This window comes from Bombina bombina, chromosome 8, assembly GCF_027579735.1.
Source record: "Bombina bombina isolate aBomBom1 chromosome 8, aBomBom1.pri, whole genome shotgun sequence".
Lineage (NCBI taxonomy): Eukaryota > Metazoa > Chordata > Amphibia > Anura > Bombinatoridae > Bombina > Bombina bombina.
Window position 1 is genome coordinate 112,295,036 of NC_069506.1, and position 18,623 is coordinate 112,313,658.

The 18,623-nt window shown below is 38.4% G+C and overlaps 1 protein-coding gene across 4 annotated transcripts in view; it reads left to right on the forward strand.

The window, feature by feature from the left end:
• The window catches only part of DVL1 (dishevelled segment polarity protein 1), a 533,666-nt gene that overhangs the window by 356,172 nt on the left and 158,871 nt on the right, over nt 1-18,623 (forward strand). Inside the window, exon 1 of one of the 4 annotated variants that reach the window (XM_053690520.1) lies at nt 11,279-11,670. The exons of the other annotated variants lie outside the window; for them this stretch is intronic. Coding sequence (XP_053546495.1) covers nt 11,490-11,670 — 181 coding nt within the window. The 5' untranslated portion in view covers nt 11,279-11,489. Of the gene's footprint in view, nt 1-11,278; nt 11,671-18,623 lie in introns of those variants that run through there. 4 annotated transcript variants of the gene reach the window in all.

The following is an 18,623-nucleotide window of genomic DNA, read 5'->3' on the forward strand; positions in this document are numbered from 1 at the left end:
GGAGTAAGCATGGTACTGCATCATTCCCTCCTTCGTCTACACGAGTCTTGCCCACTCAGGAGGCCCCTAGTACATCTAGCGCGCCAATACTCCTTACTATGCAACAATTAACGGCTGTAATGGATAATTCTGTCAAAAACATTTTAGCCAAAATGAACACTTATCAGCGTAAGCGCGACTGCTCTGTTTTAGATACTGAAGAGCATGACGACGCTGATAATAATATTTCTGAAGGGCCCCTAACCCAGTCTGATGGGGCCAGGGAGGTTTTGTCTGAGGGAGAAATTACTGATTCAGGGAACATTTCTCAACAAGCTGAACCTGATGTGATTGCATTTAAATTTAAGTTGGAACATCTCCGCATTCTGCTTAAGGAGGTATTATCCACTCTGGATGATTGTGACAAGTTGGTCATCCCAGAGAAACTATGTAAAATGGACAAGTTCCTAGAGGTCCCGGGGCTCCCAGAAGCTTTTCCTATACCCAAGCGGGTGGCGGACATTGTTAATAAAGAATGGGAAAGGCCCGGTATTCCTTTCGTCCCTCCCCCCATATTTAAAAAATTGTTTCCTATGGTCGACCCCAGAAAGGACTTATGGCAGACAGTCCCCAAGGTCGAGGGAGCGGTTTCCACTTTAAACAAACGCACCACTATACCCATAGAGGATAGTTGTGCTTTCAAAGATCCTATGGATAAAAAATTAGAATGTTTACTTAAAAAGATGTTTGTTCAGCAGGGTTACCTTCTACAACCAATTTCATGCATTGTCCCTGTAGCTACAGCCGCATGTTTCTGGTTCGATGAGCTGATAAAGGCGGTCGATAGTGATTCTCCTCCTTATGAGGAGATTATGGACAGAATCAATGCTCTCAAATTGGCTAATTCTTTCACCCTAGACGCCACTTTGCAATTGGCTAGGTTAGCGGCTAAGAATTCTGGGTTTGCTATTGTGGCGCGCAGAGCGCTTTGGTTGAAATCTTGGTCAGCTGATGCGTCTTCCAAGAACAAGCTACTTAACATTCCTTTCAAGGGGAAAACGCTGTTTGGCCCTGACTTGAAAGAGATTATCTCTGATATCACTGGGGGTAAGGGCCACGCCCTTCCTCAGGATCGGCCTTTCAAGGCAAAAAATAAACCTAATTTTCGTCCCTTTCGTAGAAATGGACCAGCCCAAAGTGCTACGTCCTCTAAGCGAGAGGGTAATACTTCTCAAGCCAAGCCAGCTTGGAGACCAATGCAAGGCTGGAACAAGGGAAAGCAGGCCAAGAAACCTGCCACTGCTACCAAGACAGCATGAAATGTTGGCCCCCGATCCGGGACCGGATCTGGTGGGGGGCAGACTCTCTCTCTTCGCTCAGGCTTGGGCAAGAGATTTTCTGGATCCTTGGGCGCTAGAAATAGTCTCCCAAGGTTATCTTCTGGAATTCAAGGGGCTTCCCCCAAGGGGGAGGTTCCACAGGTCTCAGTTGTCTTCAGACCACATAAAAAGACAGGCATTCTTACATTGTGTAGAAGACCTGTTAAAAATGGGAGTGATTCATCCTGTTCCATTAAGAGAACAAGGGATGGGGTTCTACTCCAATCTGTTCATAGTTCCCAAAAAAGAGGGAACGTTCAGACCAATCTTAGATCTCAAGATCTTAAACAAGTTTCTCAAGGTTCCATCGTTCAAGATGGAAACCATTCGAACTATTCTTCCTTCCATCCAGGAAGGTCAATTCATGACCACGGTGGATTTAAAGGATGCGTATCTACATATTCCTATCCACAAGGAACATCATCGGTTCCTAAGGTTCGCATTCCTGGACAAGCATTACCAGTTTGTGGCGCTTCCTTTCGGATTAGCCACTGCTCCAAGGATTTTCACAAAGGTACTAGGGTCCCTTCTAGCTGTGCTAAGACCAAGGGGCATTGCTGTAGTACCTTACTTGGACGACATTCTGATTCAAGCGTCGTCCCTTCCTCAAGCAAAGGCTCACACGGACATTGTCCTGGCCTTTTTCAGATCTCACGGATGGAAAGTGAACGTGGAAAAGAGTTCTCTATCTCCGTCAACAAGGGTTCCCTTCTTGGGAACAATAATAGACTCCTTAGAAATGAGGATTTTTCTGACAGAGGCCAGAAAAACAAAACTTCTAGACTCTTGTCGGATACTTCATTCCGTTCCTCTTCCTTCCATAGCGCAGTGCATGGAAGTGATCGGTTTGATGGTAGCGGCAATGGACATAGTTCCTTTTGCGCGCATTCATCTAAGACCATTACAACTGTGCATGCTCAGTCAGTGGAATGGGGACTATACAGACTTGTCTCCGAAGATACAAGTAAATCAGAGGACCAGAGACTCACTCCGTTGGTGGCTGTCCCTGGACAACCTGTCACAAGGGATGACATTCCGCAGACCGGAGTGGGTCATCGTCACGACCGACGCCAGTCTGATGGGCTGGGGCGCGGTCTGGGGATCCCTGAAAGCTCAGGGTCTTTGGTCTCGGGAAGAATCTCTTCTACCGATAAATATTCTGGAACTGAGAGCGATATTCAATGCTCTCAAGGCTTGGCCTCAGCTAGCGAGGGCCAAGTTCATACGGTTTCAATCAGACAACATGACAACTGTTGCGTACATCAACCATCAGGGGGGAACAAGGAGTTCCCTAGCGATGGAAGAAGTGACCAAAATCATTCTATGGGCGGAGTCTCACTCCTGCCACCTGTCTGCTATCCACATCCCAGGAGTGGAAAATTGGGAAGCGGATTTTCTGAGTCGTCAGACATTGCATCCGGGGGAGTGGGAACTCCATCCGGAAATCTTTGCCCAAGTCACTCAGCTGTGGGGCATTCCAGACATGGATCTGATGGCCTCTCGTCAGAACTTCAAAGTTCCTTGCTACGGGTCCAGATCCAGGGATCCCAAGGCGGCTCTAGTGGATGCACTAGTAGCACCTTGGACCTTCAAACTAGCTTATGTGTTCCCGCCGTTTCCTCTCATCCCCAGGCTGGTAGCCAGGATCAATCAGGAGAGGGCGTCGGTGATCTTGATAAGTCCTGCGTGGCCACGCAGGACTTGGTATGCAGATCTGGTGAATATGTCATCGGCTCCACCTTGGAAGCTACCTTTGAGACGAGACCTTCTTGTTCAGGGTCCGTTCGAACATCCGAATCTGGTTTCACTCCAGCTGACTGCTTGGAGATTGAACGCTTGATCTTATCGAAGCGAGGGTTCTCAGATTCTGTTATCGATACTCTTGTTCAGGCCAGAAAGCCTGTAACTAGAAAGATTTACCACAAAATTTGGAAAAAATATATCTGTTGGTGTGAATCTAAAGGATTCCCTTGGGACAAGGTTAAGATTCCTAAGATTCTATCCTTCCTTCAAGAAGGATTGGAAAAAGGATTATCTGCTAGTTCCCTGAAGGGACAGATTTCTGCCTTGTCTGTGTTACTTCACAAAAAGCTGGCAGCTGTGCCAGATGTTCAAGCCTTTGTTCAGGCTCTGGTTAGAATTAAGCCTGTTTACAAACCTTTGACTCCTCCTTGGAGTCTCAACTTAGTTCTTTCAGTTCTTCAGGGGGTTCCGTTTGAACCCTTACATTCCGTTGATATTAAGTTATTATCTTGGAAAGTTTTGTTTTTAGTTGCAATTTCTTCTGCTAGAAGAGTTTCAGAATTGTCTGCTCTGCAGTGTTCTCCTCCTTATCTGGTGTTCCATGCAGATAAGGTGGTTTTACGTACTAAACCTGGTTTTTTTCCAAAAGTTGTTTCTAACAAAAACATTAACCAGGAGATTATCGTACCTTCTCTGTGTCCGAAACCAGTTTCAAAGAAGGAACGTTTGTTGCACAATTTGGATGTTGTTCGCGCTCTAAAATTCTATTTAGATGCTACAAAGGATTTTAGACAAACATCTTCCTTGTTTGTTGTTTATTCCGGTAAAAGGAGAGGTCAAAAAGCAACTTCTACCTCTCTCTCTTTTTGGATTAAAAGCATCATCAGATTGGCTTACGAGACTGCCGGACGGCAGCCTCCCGAAAGAATCACGGCTCATTCCACTAGGGCTGTGGCTTCCACATGGGCCTTCAAGAACGAGGCTTCTGTTGATCAGATATGTAGGGCAGCGACTTGGTCTTCACTGCACACTTTTACCAAATTTTACAAGTTTGATACTTTTGCTTCTTCTGAGGCTATTTTTGGGAGAAAGGTTTTGCAAGCCGTGGTGCCTTCCATTTAGGTGACCTGATTTGCTCCCTCCCTTCATCCGTGTCCTAAAGCTTTGGTATTGGTTCCCACAAGTAAGGATGACGCCGTGGACCGGACACACCTATGTTGGAGAAAACAGAATTTATGTTTACCTGATAAATTACTTTCTCCAACGGTGTGTCCGGTCCACGGCCCGCCCTGGTTTTTTTAATCAGGTCTGATAATTTATTTTCTTTAACTACAGTCACCACGGTACCATATGGTTTCTCCTATGCTAATATTCCTCCTTAACGTCGGTCGAATGACTGGGGTAGGCGGAGCCTAGGAGGGATCATGTGACCAGCTTTGCTGGGCTCTTTGCCATTTCCTGTTGGGGAAGAGAATATCCCACAAGTAAGGATGACGCCGTGGACCGGACACACCGTTGGAGAAAGTAATTTATCAGGTAAACATAAATTCTGTTTTTGGAATAAACTGGCTCTATGAATAGCTGCTTGTGTAGTCTATTATTAAACGGACATGAAACCCAATTTTTTTTTCTTTTGTTATTCAGATAGAGCATATCATTTTAAACAACATTCCATGTTACTTCTATGTTTATGTACCCAATCTGTTAAGACAGGGCTTGACAAATTTGTTCAAAATCTTAGGAGCCAGACCATAAATTTAGTAGCCATAATGTTCTGGCTATATATGTAATCATAGACAAAAATGTATATAAACACACACATACATATATTACACACATACATTATATGGTAACCCAATAAAAATGTAATTTGTATTTCACAGCTTCAAGGCCTAGAAAAGATCCAGGCACATCAAGCTAATTTGTAGGTGCAGCTGTTGGTAGCCAGTGTGTGTGTGTGTGTGTGTGGGGGGGGGGGGTGACATTGGTGTCTTAAAGGGACACTGAACCCACATTTTTTCTTTTGTGATTCAGATAGAGCATGCAATTTTAAGAAACTTTCTAATTTACTCCTATTATCAAATTTTCTTTATCCTCTTTGTATCTTTATTTGAAAAGCAAGAATGTAAGTTTAGATGCCAGCCCATTTTTGGTGAACAACCTGGGTTGTTCTTGCTGATTGGTGGATAAATTCACCCTCCAATAAACAAGTGCTGTCCAGAGGGCTGAATCAAAAATTGATTAGCAAGATAATGATAAGCAAGATAGCAAGAGAATGAAGAAAAATTGATAATAGGAGTAAATTAGAAAGTTGCTTAAATTGCCTGCTCTATCTGAATCACAAAAGAAAGAATTTGGTTTTAGTGTCCCTTTAAGGACTTTAAATCAGGGCGCCATGGTCGTATTTTAAGTTGCTTGTTGCTCCATAGCTCCTGGGTTTGTCAAGCCCTGTGGTAGTGTATGCAGCGATTGTAAATGCCTGGGATTAATAAATGATAGCGATGCAGAGATAAATATTTAATAGTTTGTTGATTAATCTTCAAGGGGCAAACATTCTTCCTTGCTCAGAGTGATTCCGTATGGAACTTGATGCCCCGTGTTTCTGGCAAGCCTTCTGGCTCGCCGGAAACACAAGTTATGACAGCTGCTCCATAACCTGTCTGCCTGCTCTAAAGTGGCGGACAGACATCGCCAGAAATCAACTTGATCGAATTGATTGATATCCCCTGTTCACAAGAACTGCTGGTGCAATGATAAATGCTGACACTGTATGCTGTCGGCATTTATCGATGTGCAGCGGACATGATCCGCAATATCGGATCATGTCCGCTCGCACAATGATAATTCGGCCCCATTGTCTTCCTAAAAGAAGAGGTGGACCTACTGATCACCTATTTTGACCCACTCAAAGGATGACTCCAGCAATCTAGCCAAAAGCTCCAACCCTAAATTGGATAAGAAAGGTGACAATGGACAGCTTTGTCGGATACCTCATGACAGTATAACAAAAATGTGAGATCTTTCCATTTATTAGCAACACTGTTTTGGTTAAACATATAGACGAGACCAGGGAGATTGAAATTCTTCACCTAAGAGGTGGAGAAGAGTTAGGGATGCAGTGGTCTGATGATCGCTGCTTGATAAATACTGACTGCAGGTTCTCTTGTGAGAACATACAGTCATAGGCAGAAGAAGACTTTGATAAATCAAGCCCTATAGTGGCAATGGACTTCCTCTCCTGATATTAACTTGGTCTGGTGATTGGTGTCTACAAACATACACAGCAAGTTATTATTGTGTTCAGCTCAGAATCACCCATGTATGGCCAATCCAGAGCTTTAACTATGTGCTTATTAACCCCTTTTATAGTCAAGCAATAGGGCATTAGGTAAATACTCCTTGTGTTGTGTGATTTTGAGTATTCAACTTTAATTTTTATTATTTCTTTTATTATTTTTTTTATATTCATGCTACAAGCCAATATTCCCAATTGTTTTCCCTAAGATTCCCATGTAAAAGTCTTAAAAGCTTCCCACTTACTTACTGGAAGGAGATATATAAAATGGAAATTCATACAGTTTCCTTAAACTGTGAAACTGTCACTACTGATTGTTGGGTCAGATTGGCCCCATAAAAGTCTGGGACCATGCTTAGTTGAGACCCCAGTAGTTATGTCCTATTATCAGTATCTACTCACCAGCAGGAAACAGGGGCTCCATTTTTATTTTTGACTTTCTGTTTTGCTGTTGTCATTACACTTTATGATATGTTTTTCAAGGTACATTTACTTGAGGTTATTGTATTACAGCCAATTGAGCTTCCCCTTGATACCTATGAAGTAATCCATATAATGGAATTAACCCATCAATATAATTTAGGCAGATACTCTGGCAGAAGATATAGACATGCACAGAGTTTAGGATGTACAAAGTATCTTCTAGGGTAGAACATCCCATTATCTATTTTTTCATTACAGAGCAATTTGAGATATTTCTTAAAGGGACACAGTACTGCAATTCTAAATGCTCTATTAATAATTCAGCATTTACTGGATTTCAGCAAAAGTGTCAGTTTAACAGATTGATGTTTCAGGGAACATAATTCCCTTCATCAGGACAAACTTTATACAATATATATATATATATTCACACATACAACATGATAGATAGATAGATAGATAGATAGATAGATAGATAGATAGATAGATAGATAGATAGATAGACAGATACATATAAATTATATTACATATTTAAATTGATTGTGATCTTTTTTCACTAAAGCTTTAGAAAATTACATGATTTTGCTCAAAAACATCTGCTATAAAAAATAGACAGCTTTATTTTATTATTATCCTTTGTGTATACACTGTGATAGAAGCATTAATTAAATATAATTTTCTATGGCTGAACGTACTCACCGTTCTAAGCAAGATATATATAACAAGTACCCTCTATTGCTTTTTTTGTGTTAAATTCCTTCAAAACCTTAATTTAGATAAGGAGTTAAGCTAGGCTTCTTAAAAAAGTGTTTGAAGTAGCTGTCTAAGGAGACCACACAGTAATGTTGTATAACCATTATAAGGATTGTCATATTTCACTTTCTTTATAGTGTAATTGCAGGATAGACCTACATAGATCATTAACATTCTTCCCACCACCAAGGAAACAAACAGATCATTGCCCTGTATCCCACAAACCCTAAGGGTACCCACCTCTGAAGTGGTCATTTATCATTCATAACAAGTGTCTCTCTGTGCCTGAGGCCCCACGCAGCAGCCCTCTCTGTCTGACATTTGCATACAATGCTTTTATTGGCTGACAGTGCTGTGACATCACCACTCCGGAGGTAGTGTGCAGGTATTGCTTGAACTAGAGCTATTTACAAGGAGATAGGCTTTAAACTGAGCTGTATTCACCCAAATCATGTAAGTATAGGATCCTATATCACTGCATTTACTAATGAGATGGTTGTTAGATCCTTGTGGGCTGGAGACATAGTAACACATATAATGTATATGCATGTGTAGAGGATAATGTTACTGAGAACCTGCTCTCTACTACAAGGATATAGGAGCAACAGCATAAGGGAGAAGCAGAGCAATACTGGTATAAAACAAGCACTATTAGATATGTTACTATTTATTCCACTCTTAATTCAGTTACCTTTACATTCCTTTTGTTTCCTTGTATCATACTGCTTCTAGATTGCAAGTTCTTATTTGTGTTAGGTCCATTGCTATCCCTATGTGTTTTTTTTTTATAATTATATGGAAGTATAGCCTTATTATTGTTTGGTATTGCTATATATAATAGTATAGTAATTAGTTATACACTGTAAGGGTATGAGCAGTGACAATAGTGTCTGAACTGCTCAGGATAATATTGATTGGCTACCAATAATGGGTTAACATTTGGGTATTGTAACTTGTCATAATGCCACTTTAAAAAAGAACACATCAATAATACATATATCAGGGGCCATTTAAATGGCCCCTGATGTAAAAAAAAATGTCATAAGTGGCAATATGGCAACCCTAGGCAAGGCTCATTTCAAAAAGGTACTTTGTATGTAGAAATTCATAGCAGTTCAGTATTCTTTAAAGGGACTTTTCTTTCTTTTTTTTTTCTGTAAATCTCAAGTTATGCTGCTATTAATAAAAAAACTCTGGACTAGATTCACTAAAACTATTCAGAGAGTAGTCTTCTTATTGTGATAAGGTTTACTAAGAACTGCAGAGAAGTGTAACATAGCAATTGGACATTTATTTATTTTTGTTTTGAAAAAACAAAATTGGAACAAGAAAGTTATTATAATTTTTTTTTTTAACTGATGAAAAAAATGATTGGTTAGTTCTACATATGGACTTTAACGTGATTGTCATGTATTTGTACTATAATAACAGCCCCAGTAAAGAAGGCTTTTCAGTTTAAGCAGATCTGTTTAGTCTTGATAAGCACGTATCAAGTAACATAGCATTTTTTCTTGTATATGGTCGGCTAAATACACACAGCTTGGTATACTGTTATAGAACAGGCATGCTAGAACATAAATGCTAGTGCTGTAACCATGACATATCATTAATATCCTCTGGAATCTTATGAAATGTGCACATGCATATAGATAAAAGCTGTTTGCGTTTATATAAATGACTATATTCCAATATATTATTAAAAATATTATAATAATCATATTTCACAAAATAGATAATTTTAAAATGTATTTAAATACAACTTATTACTAAAGACATTAAAGCTACTACTCAATATACATAATAATTTTGTGTCTACTGCAAAACATTGGAATTTGTGGACCCAATTAAAAAAATTAAATTCAGGACAGGACAGCTATCACAATGCATTGTGATAAGCTGTGCACAGCCACAATTATATAAAAAGCAAGCATGCAAAAATGCTGTGCATTGCTGTTGATTTCATATATAGGGTGACCATATTGCCGCTTTAAAAGGGGACACATATGAAAAATACATATGTCAGGGCAGTTTAAAGAAATGTTTTGAATAATGTTCCATTATAAGAACCCTGACATATGTATTTTTTATGTGTCCCTTTTTTAAGCGGCAATATGGTCACTCTTTTCATATATGACTTTTGTGTTTGTCTAAAGATAAATTATGCGTATGGAAACATATTGCATATGAAAGCACTACTGAAAGGGACATGTTGCCCATATACTAAATCACCTGAAAGTGTCACAGCATATCTCTGTAAAACAGGAAGATATTTCTTCAGCTATGTTAGCAGTTGTTATGTGACTACTGCTATTTGTATGGTGAAAAAAAACAGCCAATCAGCTTCATCAGTCTTGAGTGAATACTTTACTGTAAATGCATGGGATTTCGCCGTAATCTTGCAAGATTTCATACTAGACTTCATTACACTAATGAGGGTAATAAACTGACTGCGCGTGCAAATGTCAGAGGCACGTTTCCTTGCAACTCCCGGGACACACATCCTGATTGGATGTTTAAACTCCCTTTACAGTGAGATGTGGCTACTGCTGGCATTTTGAGGTAAAATATCTTCCTTTTTTAACTAGAGATTAACTACTTCAGCACCGTAACAGCAGTTAAAGAAAAATCTGGAAAAAATAAATGTAATCCATTTTATGACCTCTTTTTGATAAAGAAAAGAAAAAAAATCTTTAATGTAACTTTGATTTCAAAAGAGAGCCAATCACAATATGAATTGGGCTTGTGTCTGTTTGAGTTGTGACAATTGTTCCTGATAGTGAGTCTATATTTATATTACTTCTTCAACTGTATTTTTCTTTGAGGACAAGTGTTTAAAGGGACGTGAAACTCAAACGTTTTTTCTTTCATAATTCAGATACATACACTTTTAAACAACTATTTGATTTACCCTTTTGGTATCCTTTCTTGAAGGATCAGCAATGCAGTACCTGGAGCTAGATGAACACAAGGAGTGAGCAAATATTGAAAGTGCAGCAATGCACCACTGGGACCTAGCTGAACAAATCTGGTGAGCCAATGACAGAAGGAATATGTGTGCAGCCACCAATCAGCAGCTAGCTCCCAGTAGTACACTGGTGATCCCGGGCCTACCTAGATATGCTTTTCAACCAAGGATACCAAGAGAACAAAGCAAAATAGAAAATAGAAGTAATTGGGAAAGATGTTTCAAACTGCATGCTCTATCTGAATCAGGAAAGTTTATTTTTGACTTCATTGTCGCTTTAAAGGAAATGTCTAGTCAAAATTGAACTGTAATGGTTCAGATAAAGCATGCAATTTTAAGCAACTTACTAATTTACTCCTATTATCAATTTTTCTTCGTTCTCTTGGTATCTTTATTTGAATGCAAGCTTAGGAGCTGGCCCATTTTTGGTTCAGCACCTGGGTAGCGCTTGCTGATTGGTGGCTACATTTAGACACCAGTGGTACCCAGGTGCTGAAACAAAAATGGTTCCACTACATTGCTTACATTTTTGCTTTTTCAAATAAAGATACCAAGAGAACAAAGAAAAATTGATAGTATGATTAAATTAGAAAGTTGCTTAAAATTGCATGATCTCTCTGAATCATGAAAGTTTAATTTTGACTATACTATCCCTTTAAGGTGTATAAGATATTTTTTATTTGTAGACAGAATTTTTTCAGAAGATTTGGAAATGTCAAGAAATATTATTGTCCCATCTCATCTCACCATCATTGCAGATCAACAGTCAAGAGAAGAGACTCAATGGAAGAAAATCATGTGTCCTGTCATATAATAGTGCACAGTTGGTGGCCTTGATGCATGTGTCATTGGTTATATAAATTACCACATAGCACAAACCTGAGTGGCTGTCACTTTTACAGCTGTAGCATTACATCCCTGGGAATTTGTATGTAACAGTTATAAAGCTCTCATGGTCACTCCATCTTTCCTGGAATGTTTTGGGAGGAGCCCCACACAACGCCAGCAGTCCCGTTCTTCCTACTCATCATCCAATCATGTGAGCAGAAGAGATCAGAGAGCTCATCGTCGGCTGTTGTGGCCACTGGAACCCATTCGTTGTTACCCAGAAACACAACCACATGTGTCTTACTGTAGGTATTTAACAGGATCCTGGCAGTCTTATCACAGTCGGGGGGTAGCGGGTTTTTGGAGCAGATGAGATGAGAGGATAATTGACCAATCAGGCATCTCAACTTTCCTCTGAATTCACTAGAAGCTATTTCTCACCCGTTGAAAATGAATGGAGTTCACTAAATCTTGCATATTGCAACTCAGTATTTTGAAGTTGGCTCAACTTAGCACTGTTAAATCTTCCCAACTGATATGAAATCAGTTTCTGATTTACCTGTAACACGCTTCTTGTCTCCATTACTTAAGGATTTAAAGGGGCATAAGGATATTTTGAAAAATAAAACAAAGATAGCAGCTATAGTTTACCAACATGCAACTATAATTATACTTAAAGGGACATTCCACACAAAATTGGAATGCACATGGGTGAATTTCGGGTTTGAATAGAAGCATTTTTGTAAAATAAAGGTATTAGCAAAAATGCTTTAAGTAAAAGCTATAGCTGTTTCAAGAGTTTACTTAAAGTGAAGGTCAATTTAGATGAATCTGTGCCCGGTTTTTAATAATCCTATTAAAAACAATGGTACTTTAATTAATCAAAATTGACATTTCACTCGTTTTCTTCAAAAACGTACCTTTTAATCCTGACAGCCGCTGCAGCGCTTCCTCCGCCCGTTGCAAGCACTCTTCACGGGTCCAAAATGACAAATTCGGCTTCCTTCAATCACGGCGTTGCCTCAGGCCATGATTCCCCCAGGGGGGAAGCCGTGATTGGAGGAAGCAGAATTCGTCATTTCTGACGTATGAAGAGGCTTCCGACGGCAGGGTGAATCGCTGGAGCGACTGTCAGAATTAAAAGGTAAGTTTTTGAAGAAAACAAGTGAAATGTAAATTTTGATAAATTAAAGTGCCCTAGTATTATTAAAAACTGGGGACTGATCCATCTAAATTGACCTTCACTTTAAAGGGACATTAAACACTAAATACATGCTAGATAGAATGATGCATTCAAAGAAAAGATTAGTCCATGACTAACATGTAGATGTATTTTTTAAAGTTTCATTAGTTGTTTAAAAAGTGACAAAATAAGTGTAACGTTTTAATGTCTATAAAACACTGGGAGCTGCCATGTTGTAACTTGTGTTACCTTCTCTGCTGTGGCCAATTAGGGTCAGTTATAAATAGGTAACTAGATTGTGCAGCCAATGGTTGTGCTGGATTTAACAGTGTTCTGCACTTCCATTTCTAACAGGAACTGAAAAGCTCACAATTTCAGAATGGAATTACAGGCAAAAAGGACAAAATAAATAATGAAAGTATATTGCAGAGTTGTTTTATTATATACAATTTATAATTTTATATTACCATCTCAAAGTGTTTAATGTCCCTTTAAGTATTCTCCGTGCACCAGCATTTTAAACACAGCACTTGCCCAGAGAGCCTAAGGTCCATTTGGTAATGACTCAATTTGTTAATTGCTGACATGATACAACCCCCACTGGTGATCTGAGTAGCTGCAGTATTTTAAATGCCGGAGCACTGATAATATGTGATGACTTTTACTAGAAACAATTTTGCTCATATATGTATATCATGAATATGTTTCTATCCAAAGATGTTATTCACCTATGTGCATTTTAATTTTGACCGGAATGTCTCTTTAACTTTAAAGTTAATGGTAAATTAAATTAATTCTCTTTCCATACCACCCATCTAGCATGTACAGTGTATGTAGCTGAAACATGATATAGGAGTAAGATACATGCCTGTACATTGGTACGTTTTTATCACTTTTAATAACCTTTAAAGACAGATGAAAGTGGTGTGTTTGATTTTAAAGGGACATGAAATTCAACAGCATGCAGGGCTGTAAAACCTCAACATATTACAGACCAACATTTGTCATTCATTATTCAGATAGAACATACAGTTTTAAACAACTTTCCAATTTACTTCTATTACCAGATTGCTTTTTCCCCTCAGTATCCTTTGTTGAAGGAGCAGCAATGCACTACTGGGAGCTAGCAGAACACACTGGATAAGCCAATGACAACAGGCATATAAGTGCAGCCACCAATCAGCAGCTAGCTCCCAGTAGTGCATTGCTCCTCCTTCAGCAAAGGATACTGAGAGAAAAAAAGCAAATCTGATAATAAAAGTAAATTGGAAAGTTATTTGTAATTGTATTCTCTACCTGAATCATGAAATAAATATTTTGGGTTTTATGTCCCTTTAACTAAAAACTGCTTTTTTGGCATTAGATCTGTGTGCGGATTATACTTGCCAGTCAGAACCTGTATAAGCACATACACATGGTGCTCATTTTGGAGTTAAAACAAAAACTTAAGCATCCCTTTTTTTTAACACTGCTTAGCAGAAACTCGGTATGTGCCATTGTTCGTATTCTGTATTTATATTCTGAACGATTTGCAAAATATGGACCCTGGCAGCGGAATTCTGCATTTTTCGACACATGATTTATTTATGTTATAGTGCAACACACAAACATCTGGATTTGCACAGATCTTTCTGCGTTGCACTATTACACAAATATATTGCGGAATTCCGCTACCAGGGGCCATATTCAGCAAATCGCTTAGAAAATAAATGCAGAATACGAACATTTGCACATACCTAGCAGAAACTGCTGCTCCCGGCTTGTATTCCTTGTTGAAAACCATACCTAGGTAGGTTCAGGGGCAGGAATGCAGTACTGGGAGTTAGTTGTTGATTGGTGGCCTACAGACATATTCCTTCTGTTACTGGCTCAACAGATGTGTTTAGCTAGTTCCCAGTAATGCATTGCTGTACAGGAGATTACTTTAACTATGTGTTTACCCCATTACATCATTTTTTTGTATACATTTATGTCTCCTTAATGTTTACATTTTTCATGTTTGTAACTAAAAATAATTTACATTGCCTATAGCCCCTCTGTCAGTCCCCTTATCAATTTTTCTATAAAGAGACCCAGACCTTGACAAAACAGCCAATAAGAGGAAGTCTGCAGAATTTCCTATAGAAGCTCAATCCTAAATGCTTGTTACTAAGGGGGAAACAAAGTGCTGCTCTCTTTATGATGCAGTGGAAGTAATGTCTATACATTACTTGCATATCCACTTAAAGGGACAGTCTTTTTCTCCCATTCTTTAAAAAGATAGATAACGCCTTTACTATCGATTCCCTAGCTTTGCATAACCAACAACGTTAATATACTTCATAACCTCTAAACTTCTGTCTGTTTCTAAGCCACTGCAAGCCGTCTCTTATCTCAGTGCTTTTTGTTAGCTTTTTACAGCCAGGCAGTGCTAGTTCATGTGTTTCATATAGATAACATTGTGCTCACTCCCGTGGAGTATGATAATGGTTATTAAAGAACCAGCACTAATTAGCTAAAATGCAAATTTCTAAAAAGCACTGAGATAAGGGTCAGTCTGCAGGGGCATAGATACAAGGTAATCACAGAGGTAAAACATATATTAATATAACTGTATTGATTATGCAAAACTGGGGAATGAGTAATAAAGGGATTATTTATCTTTTTAAATAATTTTTTAAGTAGACTATTCCTTTAACGCAGTTTCAATATAAAGTGTGCTAAAAAAGGTTTCTTTAGTCATACTTTATCATAAAGATTAGCACCTTTCACTCAGCCTCAGCTGCCAAACTCAGAGCATACTGAACCGCAAGTTTTATTGATCTTCAAAACCTATGCACTGAGGTTATTTATGTACCAATCAACATTTCAACAACTCAGGACATACTTGAAAATGAGAGAAATCTCAATGTATCCTTCCTGGTAAAATACTTTATAAATATTTTATAAATATCTGTCTGGGCACTAAACCCCGCAAAGGAGTTAATCACATTTTTAAACCTGCAGAGCACCGCTGGTCCTGAGTTGAAACCGCCTCTGATCCAATCAGCAGTGCGGGCGACTAGCACTGCTGATTGGATCAGGGGCAGTTACAGCTCAGGTGTGAGTTACAGCTTTGCTGGTCCTGAGCGGGAGTTTATGTAAGTAGTTAAAGGGACACTCAAGTCAAAATTAAACTTTCATTATTCAGATAGAGCATGCAATTTTAAACAACTTTCCAATTTACTTCCATTAAAAAAAGTGCACAGTCTTTTTATATTTAAACTTTTTTAGTCACCAGCTCCTACTGAGCATGTGCAAGAATAAGCGTATATGCATTTGTGATTGGCTGATGGCTGTCACATGGTACGTATATGCATTTGTGATTGGCTTATGGCTGTCACATGGTACAGGCGGAGTGGAAATAGACATAACTTTTAAAATTGTCAGAAAAAAAATCTTCTATTCATTTGATGTTCAGACTAAGTTCTATTGCATTGTCTTGTTATCTTGCATTGGGGTTAAACATATAGTAGTTCAGAATAGCTAGTGCATAGTTGCCAACAGTCCCTGATTTCCAGGGACAGTCCCTGGATTTTGTTGTATGTCCCTGGATTTTTTTTGTCCCTGGAAATGTCCCTGAAAATCTCCTTTGCACAACATTTGTTGTTTGCATATATATATATATATATATACACACACACATACACACACATTCACATATACAGATAGATAGATGATAAATAGATATAGTGTATTATTTAAATATAATTCATTCCTAATGGAATATTGTTATTATTATTGAATGGGTTCACATATTATTTGTCTTTCTAATTTCGATGCTGTGTTGTAAAAATAACCATATGCCCAGAATGTGTTCCAGAGACTGGGTAGGTGTAGGAGCTTGGTGCTGTAATCTGTATAATAAACTATGGATAAGTCTAAATTATACTATTACTTTCAAATGGGTGTGTTTTGATTGCAGAACTGAGTGGGCAGAGCAGTTGAACAGTAGGTCGTCAATACTCCAGTAACCCGCTTGCTTGCTCTGCTGCAAAGTGTCCCTGGAATTTTTTTTGAAATGTTGGCAACTATGCTAGTGTTAAAATTACATTCTGTAACAGATTAGAACATGTTATTTTAACACTTTACATGCCCTTTAATACTGAGAAAGCAGTTCTTATTACAGCCCTATCCCATTCCTTGCCAATCATCCTGGACGAACGGTGAACAGGTTAGAAAGCAGAGGCCGTAAAAGTAGCAATGGCAGCTTCATAAATAGTGCGCCAAAGTCCATTTAATAACCCCAAGTATCTCTGATAACTATAGTTTCACTTTTTAAATACACGCACTAAATGTAAACATTAAAATAACATTTAATTTGTGGCTTTTTGCATCTCATTTGCATATCATTACCCACAATACCCAGAGCACTTTGGTAGGTAATAGTGTAACACTGAATGAGTAAAAGAAAATATTCATAAAAAAAGACTCATGACATAATAAAAACAAGGATGGCTAATGTTAAGCCAGAGGACTATAGTGCAGCACCATTTGGTCCTTCACATTTACTAAGGAAGTATATAGATGCACTTTCCCTGGGTCTCTGTGCCTTTCCAAGCTGCTCACATTTAAAATATGATTGTGTCAGGTTATATCAATGCATTTGGTTGTGGCTCCTCTCTACTCCTTCCTTTGAGCATTTGACTACATTCGCTAAGGGGTAAATTTATTAAAGGGACACTGTACCCAAAATGTTTCTTTTGTGATTCAGATAGAGCATGAAATTTTAAGCAACTTTCTAATTTACTCCTATTATCAAATTTTCTTCATTCTCTTGGTATCTTTATTTGAAATGCAAGAATGTAAGTTTATATGCCGGCCCATTTTTGGTGAACAAACTGGGTTGTCCTTGCTGATTGGTGGATAAATTCATCCACCAATAAAAAGTGCTGTCCAGAGTACTGAAACCAAAAAAAAGCTTAGATGCCTTCTTTTTCAAATAATGATAGCAAGAGAACCAAGAAAAAACGATAATAGGAGTAAATTAGAAAGTTGCTTAAAATTGCATGCTCTTTCTGAATTACAAAAGAAAAAATTTGAGTTCAGTGTCCCTTTAACCCCTTAATGACCACAGCACTTTTCCATTTTCTGTCCGTTTGGGACCAAGGCTATTTTTACATTTTTGCGGTGTTTGTGTTTAGCTGTAATTTTCCTCTTACTCATTTACCGTACCCCCACATATTATATACCGTTTTTCTCGCCATTAAATGGACTTTCTAAAGATACCATTATTTTCATCATATCTTATAATTTACTATAAAAAAAATATAAAATATGAGGAAAAATTGAAAAAAAATACACTTTTTCTAACTTTGACCCCCAAAATCTGTTACACATCTACAACCACCAAAAAACACCCATGCTAAATAGTTTCTAAATTTTGTCCTGAGTTTAGAAATACCCAATGTTTACATGTTCTTTACTTTTTTTGCAAGTTATAGGGCAATAAATACAAATAGCACTTTGCTATTTCCAAACCATTTTTTTTCAAAATTAGCGCTAGTTACATTAGAACACTAATATCTTTCAAGAATCTCTGAATATCTATTGACATATATATATTTTTTTTTAGTAGACATCCCAAAGTATTGATCTAGGCCCATTTTTGTATATTTCATGCCACCATTTCACCGCCAAATGCGATCAAATTAAAAAAAAACGTAACATTTTTCACAATTTTAGGTTTCTCACTGAAATCATTTACAAACAGCTTGTGCAGTTATGGCACAAATGGTTGTAAATGCTTCTCTGGGATCCCCTTTGTTCAGAAATAGCAGACATATATGGCTTTGGCGTTGCTTTTTGGTATTTAGAAGGCCGCTAAATGCCGCTGCGCATCACACGTGTATTATAGCTAGCAGTGAAGGGGTTAATTAGGTAGCTTGTAGGGAGCTTGCAGGGTTAATATCACATTTAGAGTAGAGCTCAGCCTCCCACCTGAAACATCAGACCCCCTGATCCCTCCCAAACAGCTCTCTTCCCTCCCCCACCCCACAATTGTCCCCGCCATCTTAAGTACTGGCAGAAAGTCTGCCAGTACTAAAATAAAAGCTA